At 34.8% G+C, this 26,844-nt stretch overlaps 1 protein-coding gene across 1 annotated transcript in view; it reads left to right on the top strand.

The window, feature by feature from the left end:
• Positions 1–18,645, top strand: part of Utx (Utx histone demethylase) — a 118,667-nt gene extending 100,022 nt beyond the window's left edge. The window contains exons 10-18 of the mRNA XM_089649009.1: positions 2,443–2,544; positions 8,437–8,557; positions 8,702–8,879; positions 9,736–9,965; positions 10,713–10,918; positions 11,611–11,735; positions 12,283–12,445; positions 13,378–13,633; positions 14,370–18,645. Of these exons, the coding sequence (XP_089505135.1) occupies positions 2,443–2,544; positions 8,437–8,557; positions 8,702–8,879; positions 9,736–9,965; positions 10,713–10,918; positions 11,611–11,735; positions 12,283–12,445; positions 13,378–13,633; positions 14,370–14,899 (1,911 nt within the window). The 3' untranslated portion in view covers positions 14,900–18,645. The remainder of the gene's footprint in view (positions 1–2,442; positions 2,545–8,436; positions 8,558–8,701; positions 8,880–9,735; positions 9,966–10,712; positions 10,919–11,610; positions 11,736–12,282; positions 12,446–13,377; positions 13,634–14,369) is intronic.
• Positions 18,646–26,844: the final 8,199 nt, after the last annotated feature.

The following is a 26,844-nucleotide window of genomic DNA, read 5'->3' as shown; positions in this document are numbered from 1 at the left end:
CAATCTGATTTTTGAATTATTTTTGGTTTAGGTTAAAATTTAGCAGTAATTACAAGTACCTACGTTACACAATATATCTAAAATACGCTAAACACACAAAATATAAGATATCAATTTTTTTAATTCAGAGGGAAAATTACTTTTGTTTTGGAAATCTCACGATTGTGGTTATTTATAAGTTGAAGCAATAATTAATAAATAAGTTGATATAATTTATTGTATGTATAAAATTAATATACAAACAAATAAAATGAATACATGAAACTTAACACACTAATGGTCTTACTAAAAAACATTGTGAAAATTTTATTCAATTGATAAACGACCGTGTATGTGAAAACTTACTAATTAGAATAGAAACTGAGATAAAAAAAATTCATGGAAAGATACATAAGATATATATATATATATAATGCTTATCCAGTCAAAGAGGGTTGTTTATCTGTTGTATAAACTTGAAATAATAATAATTTCTCATCGAATTTCGGAATTTTTCCAAGGTATTTTAAATTTTCTATATTTTTAAGATATTATACAGGGTGTCCGGAAACTCGTAGTACAAGCGGGAAACTGGTGAATCTACATCACATTTGGAGTCGATTTTGTAGTATATATTTTTTTTATTTGAGCCTTCGTTATCGAGTAAATCGAGTTTGAAGTTGATTTTTTTTTTTTTTTTTAATCAAATTCTTATAAATTATTACTGAAGATCAAAGTACCCAACTAATTAAAACTATTTGAAAGTAAAACAAATGAAGAAACTCGGATTTGAAGCATTATTTTGAAATCACCCTTCATTTAATCCGGTGTAATCATAAAATATTTCTGCTCTGCAGGGTTAAAACATCTGTTATTCAACCCTAAACACCAGAAAAAACTTTAACCCTAAAATAGCCGAAAAATATATTTTTTTGGTTTTTTTTTTTTTTTTGAAAATGCTCAAATCAAAAAACTTAATGTTTTTTTGGGTTCCCCATGTGGTGTAGATTCTCCAGTTTCCCGCTTGTACTACGAGTTTCCGGACACCGTGTATAATACAATTTAAAAAACTAGATAAAATTACCCTTTAGATCATTGAAGTATTCTTTCATATTTAAAAAGTGCAATATTTTTATTAAACGTCCCAAAACTTCACGGAATTCAAAATACACAGTCCTAAATTAAAATAATTAGCAAGAAAATTGTCACCTCACTTTTATCTTGTTCATACAATTAAAAATTATAAAAAATAATTTCCAGGGAATAACCAAAAAAAATGAGACATTTTGTTTTTTTTTTTAATTTACTTAATTAAATTTAGAAGTTTGGTTAAAAAAAAATTGTCAAATAAATATAATATTATTATTATTATTCATTAACACCTATCGGGCTTTTGCAGAGAAAATTGACAGTTTATGTATGTAAGGGTAACATAATACATGGATAATAGCATAACTATATACAAAAAAAAAATTAAATGCTTATATGTACTAAGATTAACATCAAATCCAAATAATAACACCTAATATTGTAATTAAAGCAAAATATAAAGTAAGTATGTACATTGTACATTCATATATGCATACAATTATTCATGTTTGTTGCAAACCAATAAGACTGAAATCAGGAAAATAATTTACTCGTCAGGTAAATAAAAAATAAATATAAATAATATACTGATATGTATTATAAAACAAATGTTTAAAAGAAAAGAAAAATAATGTCTGTTATATCTATAGAAAAAAAATAATAATAAGTAATGGCAAAATACCAACGCCGTAATTAATATTGAATTTAAATAATAGTACTTGAAATGGTAAAGTAAATCAAAGTACAATATACATATCAGGTATGACCGTACATGCATACAGTCATTAATATGCGTCTAAAAAAAAATAACAAGTAAACTAAGGAGTATGTGAGTTAAACATTGGAAGGTATAAGAGACAAGACTTTTTTTAATTAAATAAGCTAATAAATAATACAAATTAATAACTAGCAAATAGGTCTGAAATTAGTTGCCTTTTGAAACTCACAAAATTATTAACACCAAATAAGTAAAAGTATTGTAGCACCCTTCGTGGCAGCCGGACGCGTCATACCGTCTTCCAACCGCTTTGTGTTTTTTTTTTTAGTATTTTCAAGGGAAATGAGGCAACATCCCTTTGAAATTATTTTTAATAAAATGCTCAAAAATTCTGGTAGGATATTTAAAATTTTTAAATGAAAAAAAAAAACTATGTTGCCAGATCTATTTTTTTTCTTTCTATAGATTTTCAACAATGACAAGACTGTTATGACTATAAGCATTCCGTTTTCAAATAGTTTTCAGCTTGGAATGTCTTGGCTCCAAAGCAAACAAAGTCAATAGTGTCTATCATCGGTCTTCTGTCAGGTTTGTTTTTAGGTTTTTTGTTGTCAATTTGTTTTATTCAGTGACTTATATTATAATAATTCCTTCAGGCTCTTATGCAGCAGTTATTAGGCCAGTGTCGGCTTATGCAGCAAGCTAGAGAAAGAACCCAGCAGACTCCTGTACAACCCACCATTGGACAACATAATGTTGTAAGTTTTAATTCATTCAACTCATATTGATCGCCTGTAAGATACCTACCTAAATGATTTATGCTTCAATAAATATTTGGTAAAGTTTTCCAATTCCGCTGCATTCAAAGGCTCTTTAAAAAAAACAGTAACTGATTTTAACTTTAATATCAAATGGAGACAACTATTTAAGTAAACATGCACAAAATAGGTTATTAGGGTATCAGTTTGGGTTATTTTAATAATTTATGCGTATTTCCAAGTTTGAGAAAAAATGGAACTTTAATGCATCTTTATCATTTTTTTCATCTCCTCTGACATACATGGTTGTTTCTTGTAGTAATTAAATTGATACCATGTGCTATTTATAATTTTATTAATTTTCTCCTATTCCGCTTCACTCTTAATACGCAATATTTCACTTTCAAATAAATGGATTTAGCTTTATTAATTCAAAACATGATTTATTATGTCGGGGGAGACGGTAATGTACGCACTTTTAATTTTAATTTCGTTTATTAAGTCACTTACGCGATATGTCAATTAGTATGCGGCGCCGCCGAAAGCGACTATGTTCATATCAAGAGTTGGATTATATTCATAATATCGTAATTCATACCTACAAAATATTTCATAGATATTGCTGCCAACCAAAAAAATTAGTATTGCCATATTAAATAAATAATATCATCGTGTATAATTAATCCATATTAATATGTAAGTCAATGTATTATTTATAACAAATAATCAACAGATAATTAAATAAAATAACCCGAATAACAAACAAATAGAATAAAATGTGATTAAACGTATTCCGTTTAGGTTAGGTTAGGTTAGAACATGGAAAATAGGTATTAGAATTAAATCACAAACCAGTCTATACAAACCTAGCGTAGCCCACATACTATTTGAAAACTGGGATGTAACTCTAAAGGGGACGCGAGCAGGCGTTATTAAAGGGGCATTTTTTGCTATAGAAAATCACAGTTAGATTAGGTTAGGTTATATATATATATATATTAATTTAATATTTTCAAGATTTTATTTTCTTTAACTGAATTAGTTAGTAGGTAGGTACTGTACCTAACCCGCGCACTGGCTAGGTAAATAACTAGTTGTGGTATTTCCGGCAAATGTCACATTATTTTGTTTCTTTGAAATCTCGTGTGACATATCGCGTAAGTGACTTAATAAACGAAATTAAAATTAAAAGTGCTTATTTTTCCGTCTCCCCCGACATAATAAATCATGTTTTGAATTAATAAAGCTAAATCCATTTATTTGAAAGTGAAATATTGCGTATTAAGAGTGAAGCGGAATTCGTAACCTTTACCATAATTTTTTTTGCGTGAAGGAGAATTCCACAAGTTAATCGAAAAATATACCAATATTTTAACAATAAATAACTGCGTGTATAAATATATTAAAAAAATACTTTTTTTCAATATGGTACAATTCTTACTAACCATGGACAACCTGATTTTTACTAATTATAATGAATTAGTTCACGTTAGGTTAGGATTAAATTGATGAAAAAGATGTACCTCATAGCGATACATTCTCTCAGAAATCTGCCACCCAATTATAGTAAGAAATACCTGTTTTAATTTTTAGAATATTTAGGTTCAAATTTCAACATTCATTTTCGGGTTCATGTCCTATTCAAGTTCTGTTATTATATTAGTATAGGCTAGTTGCTTGACAGAACTGAAATAACAACAGAACTTGAAAATCAACTTTGAAATTTGAAGAATTGTTCAAATTCTCCGAAACAACCCGTCCTTAGTATGTGTGCACTATAATCTGCCACTTTCTCTAATTGTACACTTGCCCTTGAGGGTGGCGAGTTAGTGGGAGAGTGCTGTATTGATGGCCTCCGTGGTCGATGGGTAAGGCTCTCGACTAGCGAGCCGGAAGTCGCGGGTTAGTGGGAGAGTACTGTATTGATGGCCTCCGTGGTCGATGGGTAAGGCTCTCGACTAGCGAGCCGGAAGTCGCGGGTTAGTAGGAGAGTACTGTATTGATGGCCTCCGTGGTCGAGGGGTAAGGCTCTCGACTAGCGAGCCGGAAGTCGCGGGTTAGTAGGAGAGTACTGTATTGATGGCCTCCGTGGTCGAGGGGTAAGGCTCTCGACTAGCGAGCCGGAAGTCGCGGGTTAGTAGGAGAGTACTGTATTGATGGCCTCCGTGGTCGAGGGGTAAGGCTCTCGACTAGCGAGCCGGAAGTCGCGGGTTAGTAGGAGAGTACTGTATTGATGGCCTCCGTGGTCGAGGGGTAAGGCTCTCGACTAGCGAGCCGGAAGTCGCGGGTTAGTAGGAGAGTACTGTATTGATGGCCTCCGTGGTCGAGGGGTAAGGCTCTCGACTAGCGAGCCGGAAGTCGCGGGTTAGTAGGAGAGTACTGTATTGACGGTCTCCGTGGTCGATGGGTAAGGCTCTCGACTAGAGAGCCGGAAGTCGCGGGTTAGTGGGAGAGTGCTGTATTGATGGCCTCCGTGGTCGATGGGTAAGGCTCTCGACTAGCGAGCCGGAAGTCGCGGGTTAGTGGGAGAGTGCTGTATTGATGGCCTCCGTGGTCGATGGGTAAGGCTCTCGACTAGCGAGCCGGAAGTCGCGGGTTAGTGGGAGAGTGCTGTATTGATGGCCTCCGTGGTCGATGGGTAAGGCTCTCGACTAGCGAGCCGGAAGTCGCGGGTTAGTGGGAGAGTGCTGTATTGATGGCCTCCGTGGTCGATGGGTAAGGCTCTCGACTAGCGAGCCGGAAGTCGCGGGTTAGTAGGAGAGTACTGTATTGACGGTCTCCGTGGTCGATGGGTAAGGCTCTCGACTAGAGAGCCGGAAGTCGCGGGTTAGTGGGAGAGTGCTGTATTGATGGCCTCCGTGGTCGATGGGTAAGGCTCTCGACTAGCGAGCCGGAAGTCGCGGGTTAGTGGGAGAGTGCTGTATTGATGGCCTCCGTGGTCGATGGGTAAGGCTCTCGACTAGCGAGCCAGAAGTCGCGGGTTAGTGGGAGAGTGCTGTATTGATGGCCTCCGTGGTCGATGGGTAAGGCTCTCGACTAGCGAGCCGGAAGTCGCGGGTTAGTGGGAGAGTGCTGTATTGATGGCCTCCGTGGTCGATGGGTAAGGCTCTCGACTAGCGAGCCGGAAGTCGCGGGTTAGTGGGAGAGTACTGTATTGATGGCCTCCGTGGTCGATGGGTAAGGCTCTCGACTAGCGAGCCGGAAGTCGCGGGTTAGTAGGAGAGTACTGTATTGATGGCCTCCGTGGTCGAGGGGTAAGGCTCTCGACTAGCGAGCCGGAAGTCGCGGGTTAGTAGGAGAGTACTGTATTGATGGCCTCCGTGGTCGAGGGGTAAGGCTCTCGACTAGCGAGCCGGAAGTCGCGGGTTAGTAGGAGAGTACTGTATTGATGGCCTCCGTGGTCGAGGGGTAAGGCTCTCGACTAGCGAGCCGGAAGTCGCGGGTTAGTAGGAGAGTACTGTATTGATGGCCTCCGTGGTCGAGGGGTAAGGCTCTCGACTAGCGAGCCGGAAGTCGCGGGTTAGTAGGAGAGTACTGTATTGATGGCCTCCGTGGTCGAGGGGTAAGGCTCTCGACTAGCGAGCCGGAAGTCGCGGGTTAGTAGGAGAGTACTGTATTGATGGCCTCCGTGGTCGAGGGGTAAGGCTCTCGACTAGCGAGCCGGAAGTCGCGGGTTAGTAGGAGAGTACTGTATTGATGGCCTCCGTGGTCGAGGGGTAAGGCTCTCGACTAGCGAGCCGGAAGTCGCGGGTTAGTAGGAGAGTACTGTATTGATGGCCTCCGTGGTCGAGGGGTAAGGCTCTCGACTAGCGAGCCGGAAGTCGCGGGTTAGTAGGAGAGTACTGTATTGATGGCCTCCGTGGTCGAGGGGTAAGGCTCTCGACTAGCGAGCCGGAAGTCGCGGGTTAGTAGGAGAGTACTGTATTGACGGTCTCCGTGGTCGATGGGTAAGGCTCTCGACTAGAGAGCCGGAAGTCGCGGGTTAGTGGGAGAGTGCTGTATTGATGGCCTCCGTGGTTGATGGGTAAGGCTCTCGACTAGCGAGCCGGAAGTCGCGGGTTAGTGGGAGAGTGCTGTATTGATGGCCTCCGTGGTCGATGGGTAAGGCTCTCGACTAGCGAGCCGGAAGTCGCGGGTTAGTAGGAGAGTACTGTATTGACGGTCTCCGTGGTCGATGGGTAAGGCTCTCGACTAGAGAGCCGGAAGTCGCGGGTTAGTGGGAGAGTGCTGTATTGATGGCCTCCGTGGTCGATGGGTAAGGCTCTCGACTAGCGAGCCGGAAGTCGCGGGTTAGTGGGAGAGTGCTGTATTGATGGCCTCCGTGGTCGATGGGTAAGGCTCTCGACTAGCGAGCCGGAAGTCGCGGGTTAGTGGGAGAGTGCTGTATTGATGGCCTCCGTGGTCGATGGCCTCCGTGGTCGATGGGTAAGGCTCTCGACTAGCGAGCCGGAAGTCGCGGGTTAGTGGGAGAGTGCTGTATTGATGGCCTCCGTGGTCGAGGAGTAGGCTCTCGACTAGCGAGCCGGATCTCGAAGGGTTCAAATAGGCATGTGCGAATATAGTCTGCCGATTTCACTAATTGTACACTTGCCCTTGAGGGTGGCGGGTTAGTGGGAGACTATTGTATTGACGGCCTTCGGAGGTCGCGGGTTCAAATCGGCGTGAGCGAATAAATTTTATTTTATTAATTTGGTTTTTTTTCATCAAATTACTCATTAAACTTGTTGAAGGCCGGAGTTAAAACAGAAAAATAAATTAAGCCTTCAGAGAGGTGCCATTCATAAAAATCAAAAGTAGAATCGAAAGTTTTATTAGCCCAAGTAATGCCGATTTCTTTTTTCATTCATTTATCGAAGCATTAAGTTCAAAGTCACATTGCAAATTATTCTTAAAAGGAAAATATTAAGAATACTCGCATCTTCTCCATAGACCCATCGTCATTCCACTAGTTAAAATAATATGTAGTAAGTATATTTGCGGCATATTCCAGAGCGGGAGATACTCTCAGTATTGCCCTGGTGTTAGACCACCATTCAGAATTGAAACATTGCTTGAAATTACTTTGGCCGTGTTTGGTGAACAGATCTGAACAGCCAGGTACTTCCCCACTTTCTTCTTCCTCCTTTCCTTCCCCTCTCCACTACCTTCAGCCTCACAATATACCCCAATAATTGTGGATGCCATAGTCTCACTGGCTCCAGACACTTGGGAACAGTTGGGACTCGTGTGCGGTTTCACATAAAAATTCTACAGTTCTAGTTTATTTAAAAACTATTATAATATTGTGGTTTGTGGTGAAGAATTATCTAAATCTAAATCATTATTTACCATTGCGTAAATAACGATAGTGAAGTTTATTTTTATTATTATATTTAATCTCACTGGCAACGGAGACAAATGACAACTTTGTCTCCGATTGCACTTATTTATTAAATACAGTACTCTCTCAGTAATCTGCCACTCCATTTATTGTACAACTACTATAAACCACTGTTATTTTTAATACATATTTGAAAATTCAAAATCAGTTTCTGTAATTTGCCTAATTTTTAGGATATTTTGTATGTACACTATAATCCGCCGCTTTCACTAATTGGACACTTACACAGTTTTTGGGGTGGCGGATTAGAGAGAGATCACTGTATAGATTTTATGTAAGAATATTACTTGTTAATCCATAAAACAATGAATTGTTTAAAAGTGCATCCCAATAATGTAAAAAATAAACCTAACCTAGCCTTGTAATGACTGTGATGTATGTGAAAAAAAAAATTCTGGGCACGCTTGTTATAATCTAAACTTTGAATAGTGTGCCAGAGTTCTAGCAGTAGACAGGTAGCTAGTGAATATATTATTATTTGTGTTTTAATGTTCTGTTTATTTGTTTTCCAGGATATCAAACCACAATTAGATTTAGCAAATGGCACTGGATTAGCGGAATCATTAGCAGAAGATCTCCTTAAACATTTTTCACAAGAAACTCCCGTGGTAAAACAAGAAATAATGTCACAAGGTACGAACCCTCCAATCTACAACATATCACAAACAATTCTAGATTTTAATTCCGCATGATGTTTTCGATTATTATCTTAGAACATAAGGTTTTTGTTATTTGGTTGAATAATTATCATTACCGTTTTTTAATGTTTTATTCCAGACATAAAAGATATTAAGCCTGATATCAAATTAGAAAATGATTCCAAAATGATGTCTGCGCCGCCTTTGCCAAAGGGAAAGGAGCCGATAGTCAAACTAGAGCCTCTCAAGCAGGAGAATTCCAAAGTCCAAGAGTTTGATTACAACATGGAAGCTGCGCAAATTGTACAGCTAGCAAAGTAAGTTCCCATTCTCTCATTTTAAAACCCTGACATATTGTGTGAGTGTCTATTATTGCCACTAAAATAATCATAACGATTTGATTAACAGCAGGTTTTTAGTGTAATTCGCTTACCATCCAAAGAATTAATAAATTGTGATTTGAATGCACTGCAATGACGGCAATGATTCATTTACATTTTTTGTATTATTTTTCAACATTTAGTTTTGTATTTATATTTCGCTCTCATCATCTGTTGGAGGCTAGTATAAACGTTTCTAAACAATACATAGTATGTTATTAATTGATTAATCTCTAAACTCCAGCTTATCCTTAATCATTTCTAGCTATTCTGGGAAAATTACATATGATAGATTATATACTATTTTTATAAATGTATAAACACATTATCTGCTAAAACGATACAATTTACAAAAACATAATTTTATAAGAAACAAGTAAGTTATGACAAAATTAGAATCTGATGGTAGAACCGGATGGTGATAATTTTGCAGCGGTACAATAAGGACGGGTTGTTTCGGAGAATCTGAACAATTCATCAAATTTCAACGTTCATTTTCAAGATCTGTGAAAGATTTTTTCAAGTTCTGTTTTTATTTCAGTTTTGTCAAGCAACTACCCTACAATGATATAAAAACAGAACTTGAATAAATCTTTCACAGAACCCGAAAATGAACGTTGAAATTTGATGAATTGTTCAAATTCTCCGAAACAACCCGTCCTAAGAGTTCCAAAAATTATAATTGTTTTGTTTTAATTGCAACATTTACCAAGTGACATTCATGGATTATTCTCAATTCATGTAAAAGGTAAAAATAAAATCCATTGCAATTAATGCTTAATTAACTTTCCAGAGAGACTCCGTTAGCCGCCTGTGGGGCGTGGAACGTGCTGGGGGACAGCAGTCCACCCCCTGCGCCGCCCATCTGTCCCCCCGCACCCCTCACCCTGGCGCAGCTGCAGCCGCCCACCCCCTCTGTATACCTCGAGTCCAAGAAAGATGCCTTCTCCCCCCAGCTGCAGGACTTCTGTCTCAAGCACCCCATCGCTGTGGTCAGGGGGATTGCCGCTGCCTTAAAACTGGGTGAGTTTTATTACAATGTCGCTTATGACTTCACTGCTTCCTAATCGAATATTAACCTGACCTACCGACTGTCGCATAGGTTGTCCATCGGCAGCTATCCCCGTACATGGATATCACCTAGGTGATATATGTATTTTCACTAAAACACATGAATGTTTTTCAAAATGTACTACGTGATGGCATAGATTGTTTACTGTCATCAAGTTTGAAGTTTAATTTGTAGAACTCGGAAAATATGGAAAAAATATAATTTTTTTAAATAATTTTTAGGGTTTTAAAAAAAAAAGGATTCTGATTATTATAATTAATTTTATTTATACAAATCTATGACTGAATAGTTTGTTTACTGAAAAAAAGGGTTAACTTTTTATGATTTCGTAAACAACGTGTATAATGAAGCTTATGGTGTGCCATATTACTCGAACTTACTCTACTATTTAATTTATTAAAAAAAAGTTTATTTATGAACAGGTTTTGCTGTATGGAAGTAATAAATAAATATCTGCAAGTGGCTTCAGTGGCTTCACCACAGTTTGACTAGTATTCTACCTTTTGCACGTGCTATGTCTCTCTTGCACTTCCTGACATTGTATATCGCCAACCCATTTAATAGGTTATCATGAAGCATATAACCATCGAGTAGAGTTGAAATCATCATCAATATTGTCCTCATTTATCAATTATTTTCTTAAATCTAATAACATGTAGAGGTGTGTGACACAAATACATAAATCTATCCTGTTTCAGATCTGGGTCTTTTCTCCACCAAGACATTGGTGGAAGCGTGGCCCGAGCACAGCGTGGAAGTGCGAACGCAGGTGCACCAATCCGCAGATGAGAACTGGGACCAGAGCGGGGAGAAGCGCGTGTGGGGTTGCATATCACACCGTTCGCACACCACTGTCCACAAGTACGCGCAATACCAAGCCAGCAGCTTCCAGGAGAGTCTCAAGGTCTGTAGGGTGTGCTTCCCTCTTCGTAGTCATTTCCTTCTTGGTGATCATCCTATACTGGAATTAGCCAGGATCGCTATTCTTACCATCCAATGCAATGATTGTTTGTCCTGTCCAATTTTCATATGCGTAGTAGAATTCTTGAGAGATCTGTTGTAAGCTATCGCACATGCTTGTACAATATCATAGCTTGATTCATTTGACAATAATTATGTCTAACAAATGATTATTCATAAATCAAACTCCTTTATTCAATACAATAAAAGAGTATGATTTAAGGTTGCTACAGACAACTGGTTTTGGCAGTAGTTTATCTACGGTTTTTAAGAAAACATGTGGGAAGAGATCGAACAATAGGCTTGACTTAAAGTACGGTAGAACTGCCGAGCCTTTCAATGCGATGGCTCCAGGTAGTACCTGGGCCAGCCAACCTTTACAAATAACAGATGTTCTTTTAATTCAATTTAATACATTTTTATGAATTGATTGAAAATATTCAACGTTGAGGCATTTTTTGTCTTTTCACATTCATGCAAGACGAGTGAAAAGAATGATAATTTTGGAAGAATGTAGCATGATAAACATTCTTTGTCAATGACAATGTGGGGTTGACAACCTTCCAAAGCAGTCTTCATTATATGCTCTCAATTATTGTTATTTTACTAATTAATATTGATACATTTCGTTAACAGGAAGAAAGAGAGAAAGCTGCTGGAGGAGTAACGAGTAACATGAGTGATTCAGATTCTAAGGACTCGACAGGTGCTAATGGAAAGAGGAAGAAATCTGCCAAATATAATGGAAACAAAATGCTCAGGTAATAATACTTGAGAAGGAATACTCATGTAATTTACACGCAGACATATTTTAATCTATGGAACGCCAATACGCTATATAGTGCATCCACATTATTATTGTTGCTATATATTAGTGGTGGTTCTTTGTAGGGGGACGATGGGATTTGTCCCCACCAATATGGATAAGTTGAATTGCAAATCCTATTCGTGCAGCTGGGAATAAAAATATTAATATTTATTTTTATTTTAAATTGAATGAACTAAATAATTTAATTAATTGAATAATACTATATATAAAATATTCTCACTCCCTCGTTTGGTACACGCGCTCCAACTGCAAAAATAAATAATCTCCTTTCACCGACTTCAGAGTTCGCCACCATTGCTGTAATATTTTATTTTTATTTTGAAGGTCTTCAAAAACTTCAAAAATATATTCGTATGTATTTCTTTTTTTTTGGCAAAGGGAGAAAAAATCATTTCTCTAAATATAAGAAGTTATTCTGGGGAAACTACTTTAGACTTGTGATGGGCTTCTGTTTCTATATTGTTACTGTTTGTTTGTAGATTTGGGACCAATGTAGACTTATCTGACGAGAGGAAGTGGAGACCGCAGCTGCAGGAGCTGATGAAGCTGCCCGCCTTTACACGGGTGGTTTCTGCAGCCAATATGCTCTCTCACGTCGGCCACGTCATACTGGGGATGAACACTGTCCAGCTTTATATGAAGGTAAGCAATGTTCCGTGCCATGTGGAACGTTTGTGCATATAAAAAATCGGTATGTGTACAAGAAAATCCGGAGATTGTTGTGAAAAACTTTTTGAATATAAAACGAATAATATATGTTATATAAAAGAAACAATTTATTGTACATTATTATTTTAATATTTAGCGAAAAGTGCTCAGTAATCCGGCGCTTTCACTAATTGGACACTTGCCCGGTGTTTGGGATGGCGAATTAGTGAGAGAGAACTGTACAGTAGAACCTCTTTAATTCGAACCAGATAATTTGAAAAATGAAAAAACATCGAAAAATGTAGTTTTATGTGGTTATACATCGTCCCAATTAGTATTATTATTTTGCAAATCTGAATCGACTTACACTGGAATGTCGTATGTAATGTGATTTTTTTCAAATATCCGAGTTAGGGCCCAGAAATATCGATTTACATGTAAATATATTTTATTTTCACGAATTTATTTCGAATATCTAAATTTAAAGGGCCGGCTGCGAATTTTCGATTTACGTGCAAATATATCGTATTTTTATAAATTTACTTTGAATAACTGAACTTGAACAGCCGACCGCGACGGTAATCGGCTGCGAAAATTCGATTTACACAGGAATAATTTGTATTATTACGAATTTACTCCATAGATACGGGTTTTGAAGTGGCGGCCGAGGAACTCGATTTTCGGCATTTTTTTTTGTTTTTCATAAAATTTCGAATTACGTGGTGAATTCATTAATTCGAAATTTGCTTTTTGATGTCCCTTGGATTTTGAATTAACGAGGTTCTACTTACATTTACTAAAACTGAAATAACAAAACTTCTTAAGTGGGTTTCTTATAATATATATACATATATAGAGATTATTATAGATGATTTAACATAATAAATTGTGTTTTTGTTAGCATAATAAATTAATGAATATTTCAGGTGCCCGGATCCCGGACGCCCGGCCACCAAGAGAACAACAATTTCTGCTCTATCAACATCAACATCGGACCAGGAGAGTGCGAGTGGTTCGGAGTGCCCGACTCATACTGGGGTGGTATCAATGCCCTCTGCGAGCAGAACAGCCTCAGCTACCTGCACGGCTCCTGGTGGCCCTCCATGGAGGACATGCAGGCGGCCAACATACCTGTCTACCGCTTCACACAGCGGCCTGGTGACCTGGTCTGGGTCAATGCGGGTTCGTACCCAACCTTTCTATTGCGTCTATAACAAAACATTGGAAAAAACTGAACTTAAAATAACTTAATTATAAGCAATAATGAAATGAAATATCAATACAAATTGAAAATATCTCCCAAGTAAAAATAAATGCCGCCAGCGGGAATTGAACCCGTACCTTCTGATGTCCGGTTAGGTATTCTGAAGCACTGAGCTATGTCGGCTATGCATAAAACTTTACCTTATAAACATTAGTTTATCATTAAAAATAACTTATTATTTTACATGTTTTGTTTTTTTTTGGCTATACTTTTTTATTGCATATTATAAATAAAATTTTCAATTTACATTAGTTAATACCAAGATATTATTTGTCTTGGATATCTTGAAAAATTTGTTTTTAACATGTTAAGATATGCAAATTTAAGTTGTTTTTACTATGTAGAATTTAGTTAATAAATCACATTCATTAAAAAGTTGTGATACAATATGTTGACTTCGAGACATCGCTGGGGAACAAACAATACGACACCTTCTCTATTCAAATATATTTCAAAGCTCCATAGCTTATGATGTAAATAACATTGATCAATGACAAATTTTGTGTTCATCAGGTTTTTGCTTTATCGTAGTGTAAATCAATTCTGAAACTCAAGTTTTCCTAGCACATATGGGTAGGTATATAACAGGAAGTTATTTTTATTAAAATTTCTAATTTTTTGTAAATGTAAAGAATGTTGTCGGTTTGTTTGCAGGTTGCGTTCATTGGGTGCAGGCGATAGGGTGGTGCAACAACATAGCATGGAACGTGGGACCCCTCACAGCCAGACAGTATTCGTTAGCCTTAGAACGTTACGAATGGAATAAACTAGAAGCTTTCAAATCCATCGTCCCCATGGTGCATCTCTCATGGAACCTTGCCAGAAACATCAAGGTGGCGGACAAGCTCATGTTCAAACAGATCAAGACCTGCATGATGCAGACCCTGCGGCAGTCTGCCAGCACCCTGGAGCTGGTGAAGTCACGCGGGGTGGAGGTGCGTTTCCACGGGCGCGCCAAGAACGAGGCGTCGCACTATTGCGGGCAGTGCGAGCAGGAGGTGTGGAACGTGTTGCTGATCCGCGAGCAGGAGAAGCGCCACGTGGTGCACTGCCTGGCCTGTGCCCGAAGACACACTCCCTCGCTGGCCGGCTTCGTCTGTCTCGAGGAGTACCACATGGAGGACCTCATCCGAGTCTATGACGCCTTTGCGCTGCACGCCGGTACTACCCTGGACCACTCCTAACCTGATCTGGACTATCTCTGATCTTCGGGAGAAGAGGATATTTCCCTGTCCAACCTGACGCAACCTTTTCACTTTCTGAACCTAGACTGACATCCCTTATGCCATCAATTGCCTTTCAATCATCACTGGATACTGAATCTTTCTTGCGCCTTGTATTTTTACTAATCGAAATGCGAAAAAAATCTTTGTGAAATTTGGACATGGTGACTTTTTAGTAAATATAAAGTGTTTGTGAGCTCAAAGTGTAACTGTTACGTTTGTGTTATATGTAAGTAAATATAAAATTAGGGTGATTTGAGACTTTGAAATAGCATCGCTTGCTGTGTTTGGCAAACAAATGGTAGAGTTTCAAGTTGTGAATATTAGGCGTCAGGGTTCCGAGAAGTAATCAAGATGTGTATAAAGCAATAAAAACATTTCCTTATAGGTTTTCAATAAGTTAAAATAGAGTGATGTGTATATTATTACTACTTTTATCCATTAAAACAAAGTCTGTTGTATAAATATGAATTAAGTTGTGTTTATTTTGTTGAGAATGTTAGATAATTTTATAGTTAAAGGTGAACGTGTGGGAGAGTACATGGTAAAGTTTATTGTAAAGTGTGTTGGTGTTGGTGTGAGCCATTATTCACCAGAGGTTTTATTATTTTACATTATGTGTGAATTTGTAAGAAAATAATATTCTAAGTAAATTATTGTAAATATTCAAAGGCTTCCTTAGTGCGGGAAATATTTTCCAACACAAATATGAATAATGATTGATAAATGGTCATTTTGCGTGTTTTTGTCACAAATACATTGCTATTGATCTCATTAGTTAAGATTTTATTTAAAACATAGATTTTTTACTAGTTAAGTTGTGTTTTACGAGCCCATGAGTTCCCTACAGAAAATACATTATTCCTTTTATTTATTGTAGCTCAATCTTTAAGTACTCTTCTCCTAAAACATATTTATTTAATGGTTGGTATTGTATTTGAAGCATTGATTGTTTTAAAACATTACATAATTTCACTGCCTTATCCTCCGCGGGATACTTTAAATGATTTGAATCCTTCACAGTTTTATGGTTAATTTCTTTTGTTAGGCGTTATATGTATTAGCGATAATCAAAACTGACAAATTGTCGAAAAATGTGTTCATTGAACAAATTGCCTCATTACGCATTAATATAATACGGTGATCATTATGAAAACATTTGTTGTGAGGGGGTAAAGTTTATGTCAAACTTTCACAGACTTGATTAGAATATTTCAAGTAGGTAATTTAATCTAATTCTTTTGAGACTGACGAAGACGCAAATAAACTAAATGTTTTAAGGCGATGTAAATTTAAATAATGCACCAGTTTTATCACTGCCATTTGTATAACTTATGGATCCCTCCAGAATATATTACTAATTAGTAAACTAACCAGAAGTAAACTGTATACTGTAAATTTCAATATTTTTAGAGTGAAACCAAAATGAATCATGGTGTTCAATTAAAGTTATCTAAGATTCAAGACAGACCTTCAAAGTGATACAATTTACCTAGTTTTTTTGAAGAAGTGCTCAACATGATAAAACAGTTAGCATTTAGGCTGTAGGCTGCTTATAACACTTTCCACGGTGTGAGTGCTGTTTTCTAGTAGTTTTGTTGGTATACGTGACACTTTGCTACATCTGCACATCTGGCGTACTGCCCCGGCTAGTTTTCCGTTCACTAAAAGATTAATTTAAGAGTAATGTTTGGGCACGAGTGTTCTGATGGAACGAGTCTGTAAAGCTATGTAGTTTAATATGTGTTGTTGTTTACTTAGACAATGCGCTTGTTGAGTGGGTTGCTATGCGTGAACTTTTTGTTAAATCCTGGCTAAATACTTCCATCAATTTTAGAAATGGATATATATATTTGAAGTACTGACTACGAGTATAACTTGATTTACATACGGATAATATTTGGTATCTACCTCATTGTTGTAACGTGCATAAGCTGTTGTATTGCAACTTACCTTCTGAAAGAGGCATATGTATTTGAATTTAACATGATAGCGACTCACTTGAAGGAATCTATCTAGATTGAGGTGACAATTGCTGGTTACGAGATAGTACAAATTAATGTTTAAATCAGATTAAGTAGGATACGGTAGAGATAGCTGCAGCTGCCGAGCGTTGGATTTAATGAACTCTGTTAATCTTACCATATTACCACACAATGTGCAATTGCATACCTATTACATTATTTATGGATACATTTACTTTTAAACTGTAAATAACTTATAACTCCATGTTGGTGTATGTATTGTTTAGCATCAGCGTGTTAAACAATACATGCATACATTTATTATAAAATTCTTCATTCTGGAGGAATGCTGGAACCAGTGCATTTAACCTATTTAAAGAAAATTGTTGAATGAGAAGGTTATAACATCCTCCATTGATTGAATTTCTTAGACAAATAGCTTCCATGTTCATTGTCAGCTTTTCTCCAGAAAAATGCACTGTATATAGTGATATTAAAGTATGTTTCGAATATCTACTTAAACCGTGTACACTATTTTGGTAAGGCTATTTTCGCATGTATTCATATTTTTCTAAACAGATATTCACACTTCCCTGTGGTTATTCTTGTTACTTTGGTCCTATGAGTAAGTGTTCACTCCCGACTCAATACATTATGATATTACTATGTAGTCGTATTAGTTTACAGAAGATATACAATGGCCTTTTTCAATTACATTCAAATATGAATCGCATTAGAATTAACGTTAACTAATAATCTTCAATATACCTACATTATAGTATGTATATTATAATCACTGAACTATATATATATAGCTTACATACATAGATTCATTTAGTTGTCAAAAATATATATGAGTATGAATACAGTAAACCCTTTGTTTATAATTTATGCATTGTTTTCTTTACATGTGATAATTTCCTTGGTTATTCGCATTGAATGGATACTAAACACAAAGCTTCGTATGTTACTGATGACATGGTGATCTCAATCTATAACTTAGGTGCATTTAACCATTTTCAATATTTTTCTTTGAATAAGTGTAAAAATTGATGCTTTATGTTAACCACATTGCTTACGCAAGAATAAATCTTGCAATGGAAACAATTAAACAAAATTTAATTTGGTCTGTCCTTTTGTAATTAAATAACAGATTATTTTTAATTCCTGTATTAAATCGCGCCTCGTCAAATTATTAAAATTTTTAGAGGTATCAAGTTTTAATTTGGTATACATATTGAGAAGAGGTACCTACATATAAAATCACCTTTTTATATGTAGGTACCTCTTGTGTTCGGTGTTCATATTATTTAGTTTTTTGTGTTTTTCAACAGATTCATAATAATTCTGCCAATATATTTTTTTTTGTGTGCATGAACAATTTACCTTTCGGTAAGTTGAATACATTTTTTATCTGAAATTTTTCAATGAGAGTTATATTTTTATGAATACATTGTTGTTAGACTAATTCACCATCATATGTGTACATTTCATAAGTTTATTTGTAAATACTGGATTATTATTATTTTTTTCTTATATTAATTAATTATACCAAAAAATATCTACAGATTAATTGAAAATACCTATATTTGTGGCATGGAATGTAACGAGAATAGACAAGTAAAATATAACAATTATTGTTGAAAGTGATGCAGATTATCGCTAAAGGAATGTCATTGGAATTCAATTAACTGTGAGAGAGCCTGAATGTGGAACCTTTATATTTATATTTGTATAAATAAAATCACTGCCACTTGATGATTTGAATTTTATTTCCCCATTGGCTTCTGGTTACTTAAGTTTTAGGCAAACAGAGATACAGATCTACAAAGATGTCGGTGCAGGAGACCAAAAGAGGAACTAAACAAAGAATGAACTATTGAAGCATTACGCTTCGTTGCGTATTTAATTGTTAAAAATACATAATATGTATAATATAAAATATTGATAATAATTCTACTGTAAGATAAAGATGTCAGTTCCATGATAACTCAACACAGTGACTATTCAACACACCTTTAAAAAGTGATATAAAGTCATTAGAAACGATGAAAAAAAATATATTTAAACCTTACCTAACTTAACCTACTTAACACATTGTTTGCGGGAGACGCTTAAACGCGTCATAGATTTTCATAAAAAATACCCTATAAAAATGGACTACGGTAATGATAATCGATTACAATAAATATATGAAAGGCGTTGACCGAGCAGACCAATATCTTTCGTATTATTCTATTTTAAGAAAATCCACTAAATGGACAAAAAGGCTAGCGATGTATATAATAAATTGTGCATTATTCAACTAATTTTTTGTGTACAACTCCATAAAAGAAAGGAAAATAAAATATAAAGGAAATCGCAGAGCACTGGGTGGCTGATCAGATTTCGTCAGATAATAGTCCCTAGTAGATAAGACCCGGAACCAACACCATCAACATCTGGTATCCAAAAAAATCTTCAAAGTCTGATCCTCCAGGAAGACTATCGATGGATATAAGAAAACATATATTGGAAAAGATTGAAGGCCCTGGTAAAAATAAGAATCTACGAAGGCGATGTTGTGTGTGCGGTATACAAAATACATAGCGAAACCCGGTACATGTGTAAATTCTGTGATGTACCTTTACATAAAGGGAATTTTTTCCAACGATTTCATACTTTCAAACAATATTAGTGTTTAGTGGTGTGTATTTTACAAAATATATATACTATGTTGATTGTGCATAAAATGACTAAATCGACAATATGACAAAAGTGCCGTTTTTTCAAAATTTTTTAATTTAAACTTAAATATCATAATTGTTTATCCAAAAATATAAAAATTTGTGACCAGATCATAATGAAAGATTTTGAATAAGGTAAAATACTGAAAATTTTATTTATTTTTGATCAATAGTTCAGAAGTTATAGCTATTTTACATGAAACTAATTTGCGCGCGAACATGATAAAAAATGCCCGCTTTACGGCATAGATTGATTAAAAAACCCCCCGTAAGCATTGTGTTAATAAAGTTTTTGTTTCTTCACTTTCCATGACTTTATATAACTTTTTAAAGATGTGAAGAATTATCATTTTGATGATTTATCCGGTCACCAAAATATACCAATAATAATTACAAAATAATATAACAAAAAGATGTCACCATAGGTAGACCAAAATCTACGTTTTTTTCTCCAAATAAGCTCAGGAGTAGCTGGTTAAAGTTTGTCAGGTATGTCCCATCACCTGTGTATAAAGGGTTAGTAAAATATAAAATTAATGCTCAGATAGAATACGCCAGGTGTTGTGTACCGATCGGTATTGGATGAATGGACTGTAATTTTAACGAAGTAAAAATAATCAAATGATTGCGTTTATTTATCAAGGAAAATCTGGAGTGGAAAAGTGGAGTGGGAGGCCTTTACCTTGTGAACGATGTTTGCTTCATTTATAAGTTCTGGTGTTTTCTTGAAGGTTCTGTGGGCACTATAGTCTGTAGATATCTAAGCAGCGTTCCACAACACAAACTGTTTTGATCACATACGACAAAATTTTATGTTTATTCACTTGGGGCTGATAATTTGTACTATTTTGCAAACTTTTCATGAGATTAATTATTACGAGGGGCGAAAACTATGCAACTATATAAAAACAAAAGACACTTGCTCTGGGCTTCTTTTTTCAAATATCTTCACTTGCTTTCTTCTTCATACCTATTGGACATGGAACAAAACAAGGGAAAAGGCAATTTAAGTAGGAACTGGATTGTTGGAATAATCATAAAAGTCTTTAAATATCAAAAACCAAGAAACGAGTTTAGAGCGATTTTTTTATTATTCTTTATTTTGGTTTCCACCTATTAGGGGTGATCTTGACCATATACAAATAACATTTTTTTCATATAAACAAATGACAGAATATAAATATACAGATGTTTATACATCATAAATAAAACATAATGTAACATAAATAAACCTAATATAAACATAGCATAAACGGTACAGAGCTGGTAACAGTAGTATAATTATAAAAAATAGGAACCTGTGCGCAATAATAGTGGGCGTTTTTCGTTATTTAACCAATGAGATTTTTCCTAAATTAGGAGCGTTCTTTTTTAAACAACTATGAAATTGACAAGCTTATAAACAAATAAGCAAATGGGAGTATATAAATGTGATTATAAAACATAACACAAATGTACAATAAACATTACATAACATAAACAACATAACATTAACATAACTTAACAAAAACAATACAGAATTGGTAATAATAGGTAATTACAAAATTATAAAAAAAGGAACCTGTGTACAATAACAGTGGGCGTTTTTAGTTATTGAAATCTATTAAAAACCATGTGATAAAACCATTAACTCACCTAATTAATATAAGTCTCAAAAATGGAAAGGTCAGATTTTTCCAAAATTAGTATAATTTTTTTTAAAACAGTACTATGATATAGATAAACTTATAAACAAATACAATAAATGAATCAATAAAAATATACATATGAATATAGAATAGTGTTTTAACCCAAATAGTCAAAATATACAGAGTTGGGATTAGTGAAAATAAGAACCTGAACAATGTATACAAATAAAAATGAAAGAAATGTTATTTATAGTCAGATATTAAGGCCATTTTTACAAATAAACTTTACCAACAAATGGTAAATTTCAGGAGTGTTTGGACCAAGAAGGCAGGGTACACTGATAAAGAATTCAATATCAAGCTTTACCAATTCATGCACGGAGTTTGGAAATTGGTCATTGATAGGACACTCAAAAAACTTATGGTCCAGAGTATCCTCTGACCCTTTAGAACGATAATATTGGTGATGTTTGGGAAAATATGATAACTGTAATTTTCTGGTAAGTGTAAAAATCCACTTACTGATGCTTTTTTTGTTTAGGAAAGTCCTGGGTAAATACACAAAAAAGTGGGACAAGGTCAGTGGGTCAACACGTACTTAAAAAAACACTTTGTATCATTTAGATCAGTGTTTTTCAATCTGTGGGTCACAACCCCTAGGGGGGGCGCAAAGTATTACTCGGGGGGTCACCGGCAAAAGGAAAAAGGCGAGGTTCTAACTACAATAAAAACAATTTTTTAGTGAGAAGGTTATTTCTCAAAAATATTTCAAATCGTTGTGCTATTTTTGATAATATCAACATATTATGTTAATATTCAAATCATTTTCTAAGTAAAGTCTGTTTCTCTTTTTAGTTTTAATGTTCACCATTGAAGAGAATTCATATAAGTATGAAGTGGCAAACGGCAATAATAATTTTAGAGCTTCCCTTGCCAGCTCTGGATATTCTTCTTTTATTTTCATCCAAAACATGTTAACACTATGAGAACAAATATAAAAGATTTTCTTTTATATTTGTGGTGAGATCAGCCAGTTCTATTGATTTATCCAAGATTATTTCAAAGTCGCACGCAGCCTTTCCAACTTACCTCGTACTTACCTTTAAAGCTCTCGTGGCTTCCTTGCAGAGTGTAGGCCGTAATAATGAATATAGGTACCAAAATAGAGAAAATAATTAACATATTTAAATTTTTTGTCTGTATCTATGGCCAAAGGGGGTCGTCAGAATTTTTCAACCTGTAAAAGGGTCGCGTATTAAAAAAGATTGAAAACACTGATTTAGATAATAAAGAGACATAATTATTTCATTTTCTGGAAATGGAAAATAATGCATTTTTAATTATTTCGTTAAAATTAATATCGATTTTTCATTGTTATTGATGTGAAAGTTTTGGAGTTAGTTTTTTATTCACTTATTTAACCCAAAATATGAACACAAAATTGGATCTTAGTTTGGGTTAAAAAAAATATCTTGTAAAATATTTTTTTATATTATTATGTGAAATCATAATTTTTTTAATAAGCTATTAAAATTAATCATTTTCCATTTATAGTTACTGAAATAGTTGTGGTCTCACCGCAGAGTTTGTGCCTGTTAACCGAGTCCCACTTTTCTGTGTATTTACCGAGTATATGTATGTGTACTAAGCGTATTTAATTTGATAAGTCCTAAAAACCATGATGATGCGAGCAGTCGTAACTCGTAACAGTTAGTTTTGTCAAAATATGACAAGGATCAATATTAGGCCACTTGCGTGCACTTTATGATTAATCTTTTGTAAAAAATCATGTGATTGATCTTTCCACTAAGATTTCGGATATGTTACTAAAAAAAATTAGGAACATACAGCTTTTTAATAATACAATATATAAATCCGTTTTATTTAGCTCGCGACGACGCATTCCACACTGATTTTTTTTTTATACAAACAACCGAGTATTTCTTTCACACATAGTACGACCTGTAAATACGTGAATTCCTCAGTACAATATAATGTAAATATATTATTTTATTCGGAAGTTCTCAATCATTCTCAGCTGCTATTTAAACTTTTCTACAATGTAACCAATTTATGTAATTATGTACCGTTCAAATCGTATCTTATGAGTGTATAAATGTTGTCTCTATGTCCCTGCTGACAAACTACATAAGTAGTTTAGCGGGTTTAATGTGAATAAATAAAAAATAAAATAAAATTTAGATTTTTTTTTAATAAAAATATTTTCGAAAAATTATTTGGATTTTAGGTTTAGGTTTTCATTTTTTTTTTCAACTTTTCTAAAACAATGTATTATTCGAGAACCTTTTTTTTTGATTATTTTATTATTAAATTTAATAACACGAAACAATTCAGATAACACAGAAAATTTGCAAGGGGTTCTCAAACTTTTCTAAAAGAGAAAAAATTAATTATTAATAAAATAATTTATATATATTTATGGAGATATTTTTTTAATAATTATATGAAAATTTAAATAACAAAGAAAGATATTAAGGACCGCGGAGGTACCTACTCAAATTTTCAAAAAAAAATCTTAAATATGTATTTTGTAAAATAATTAACATATTAAAAAAGAATTACATGTTAATATAAAATACCAAAAAATAAAATATTGCCGAACACGGGCCAGGGATTCTCATTTTTTTTCAAAATGAAAGTATTATTATTTATAATTTGAGAGAATTTTTTCAATAATGTCATCTTCTTTTTCTTTATATTTAAAAATTTAGCCTGCGTATGTTTATGCTCGCAAAAATCTAAAAGTAGTTGACCGATGAAAATTTCACAGTTCGTTCTTATTAGTGCCAGGAGTGTTTTTTTGTTGGTTTGAATGGTAAAAGAAGTCGGGGACACCCGAGGAATACTTAACGCAATATCTCTGCACCGGAATGAGATATGGAGTCGAATTAAAGTCAATATAATGTTTTTTTTAACAAAAACATTGTGGTATACAATAGTTTATGGTGGAAGAAGTCGGAGACGCCCGAAAAAGACATTCCGGGTTCCACTGTCTTCTAATATATAAAAGTGATTGTGTGTTTGTGGCGGGCGGTGTGGATTTGATTTCTATACAAATCTACAGTTTTATTTCAAGGTTAATGAAAATTTTCACAGTGAAAAAATACTGTTATCACCTTTTCTCACCCCTCAAAGCAGTATTTCGATACTGTCTATGTCTGATTTTCTAGCAACGCCGGGATCAGCTATAAATGATCTATTAATATCTAGATATATAAATAAGAGTCTTGGCGTGGCTTAGTTTTTTAAACAAATCTACAGTTTTATTTCGAGATCGATGGAATTTTGCACACTTGACCTTCAAACCAAAATAAAGGCCACTGTGCACTTGAGATTTCAAATAACTACCCCATCACATTTTCCCACCCCTTAAAGTAGAATTTTAATACAACTCGATGAATTTTTGAACATATTTTTTGAAGAAAATTTCAGTTAAATTATGCAAAGAAAATATTTTCAAAATACAAGACAAAACTGCTATTAACTTGAGATTGAATCTTTGTGCGAGTCTCTAGCTTTGATTTAAAATGGTTTCCTCTGATTTTTAAAGCACACGGTCTGCAACTTCTTGTAGATTTTATAACTGTAGTTTGAAAACGATAATGTTTTCCTTAAAAATTAGTCAACAGTTGAACCCACAACTGGAATTTTGACATTACATTCCGAACACAAAACTGGTTTCAAATTAAGAGTTAATCTTTGTGCGAGTTCTCAACTTTATTTAAAACTACACCCAGAGCACCAAAATGTTTTCCTCCGACTCTTGCAGTACATAGTCTGTAACATAAATATACCACTCTCTAGATCGATATCTTCGGGCTTTTTGTATACAACAGAATTATACAGTACTTAACCACAGATATACAAGCAGTACCTACCGTGCGGAAAAAAACAGTAGACAAGATAGAAAAAACTCAAGGTCATCTAAAAGTAAGATGCAACCATAGACAATATAATTGCTCTCGGCCTACTCCATTCATTCACTAGCCCAAAAAAATATTTTAAAAATAAAAATGTCCTTGAAGCAGAAAACTGTCGAAATGTTTTCCAAGGGCAAGGTTCATCTGACTAAGAAAATAAACTTTTACAGTGCATTTCCTTGAGATGAAACTTGTTAATCTGAGAAGAAGAAACCCAAAATGACAAGAAATTTGCAAAAACACTGAAGAAAATTTCCAAAACATGATTGTCCGACAGTATGACGAAGAATTCCGACATTTTTCAGCCTCATGAACTCATGGTTACATATGTTTAAAAATCTTTAATTTCACCAAAACAATAAGATAATACAGGATAACACTAATCAATAACATGAATAAGTTTATCGATATAATAAATAACATTTATACGTTGTGGAGGAAGACATATGCCAAGTATGAAGCATTGTTCAAAAAACCGAACGAATAACTGTCAATTCACTTTAAACTTGAACTTACGTAGGTGTTGAATATATGTTTGTAACTCGCTAACACTATACTGGCTTATATTGTATTTTTATCACGAACAACTTTAACACGCAATATTTTCGACGGAAATGATAGTATTTCGGCAACAAATGACAACCCGCGTGTATAAATAAACCACACTCATTTTGTTTGAATGATTTGAAACTGTCAAACATCTGTCAAACGGCAAAATTCCGTCATCTCTTTCTGTTACACGAGTCATTATGGTAGAGAGCGAGAGATCAAACCAATCCTTCTTTTCTCACCAATGAGATCTGAGCTTATAGCCATATTATTCGTTTTCTATAAGAATTTTGAGGTGGGCGTGGCGGTTTCAAATGAGTTTCAAGGCCAAAGCTTAGTTAAATGCCCCTGGTCTGTAACATAAATATACCCTGTAACATGTCTGTAACAAGAATTTTATAACTGCACTTCAAACACGAGAATGATTTCCTTCTTAGGGGCGTCTACAGATGAATTTAATGAGAAATTAAAAGAGGGTGTTGGATCGTCTTATTATTTGTGTCTAAACTGCTTTCCAGTAACGTAGATACATGTGTAAGTAGCTGTCATCTGTATTATGCCTTTCTCGAGAATTAACCCTTTCAATACCAGACTTTTTCCAGCCAACGAAAAAAATGTTTGTCTGCATTATTGAGTTCTGTGATTTTCTTCAATATTTTTACAAAAAAAAAAATATTTTTTTTCCATACGGTTTTCGAAATATTTCATGTTCCTGAGGAAGAACATTGGGGTTTAGGGGGTGTAAGTCAAAGAACGGGTAGTACAAGGAGCATACATAATTTTAAAGTGTTTTTAATTGTTTAAATAGAAAATAAATACACAAAAATGAATTCTATTAATCTATAAAGGCAAGCATATTAAATTGCAATTTAATATTATGCTAAAATAATTTTAGTAAAAACGAAAAAATCAAAATATATATACTTTTTTAAAAACGGACGATTACCCCAAATAACCGTAAGAAAAACAAATAGAACAAAAAATATTAGTGGTGAAATAAAACAAAACAATTTCTTTCTCTTTGGAGACACACACCGACATTCGTGCTTTTGCCCGTGTAAATTTCAAAATCATAGACGAGCCCACTGGCTCTCGCTC

The sequence above is a fragment of the Hesperophylax consimilis genome, chromosome 3 (assembly GCF_061612785.1).
Source record: "Hesperophylax consimilis isolate HC1 chromosome 3, BYU_Hcon_1.0, whole genome shotgun sequence".
Classification (NCBI taxonomy): domain Eukaryota; kingdom Metazoa; phylum Arthropoda; class Insecta; order Trichoptera; family Limnephilidae; genus Hesperophylax; species Hesperophylax consimilis.
The sequence above is the reverse complement of the archived record's forward strand: the minus strand, read 5'-3'. Positions and strand labels throughout refer to the sequence as shown.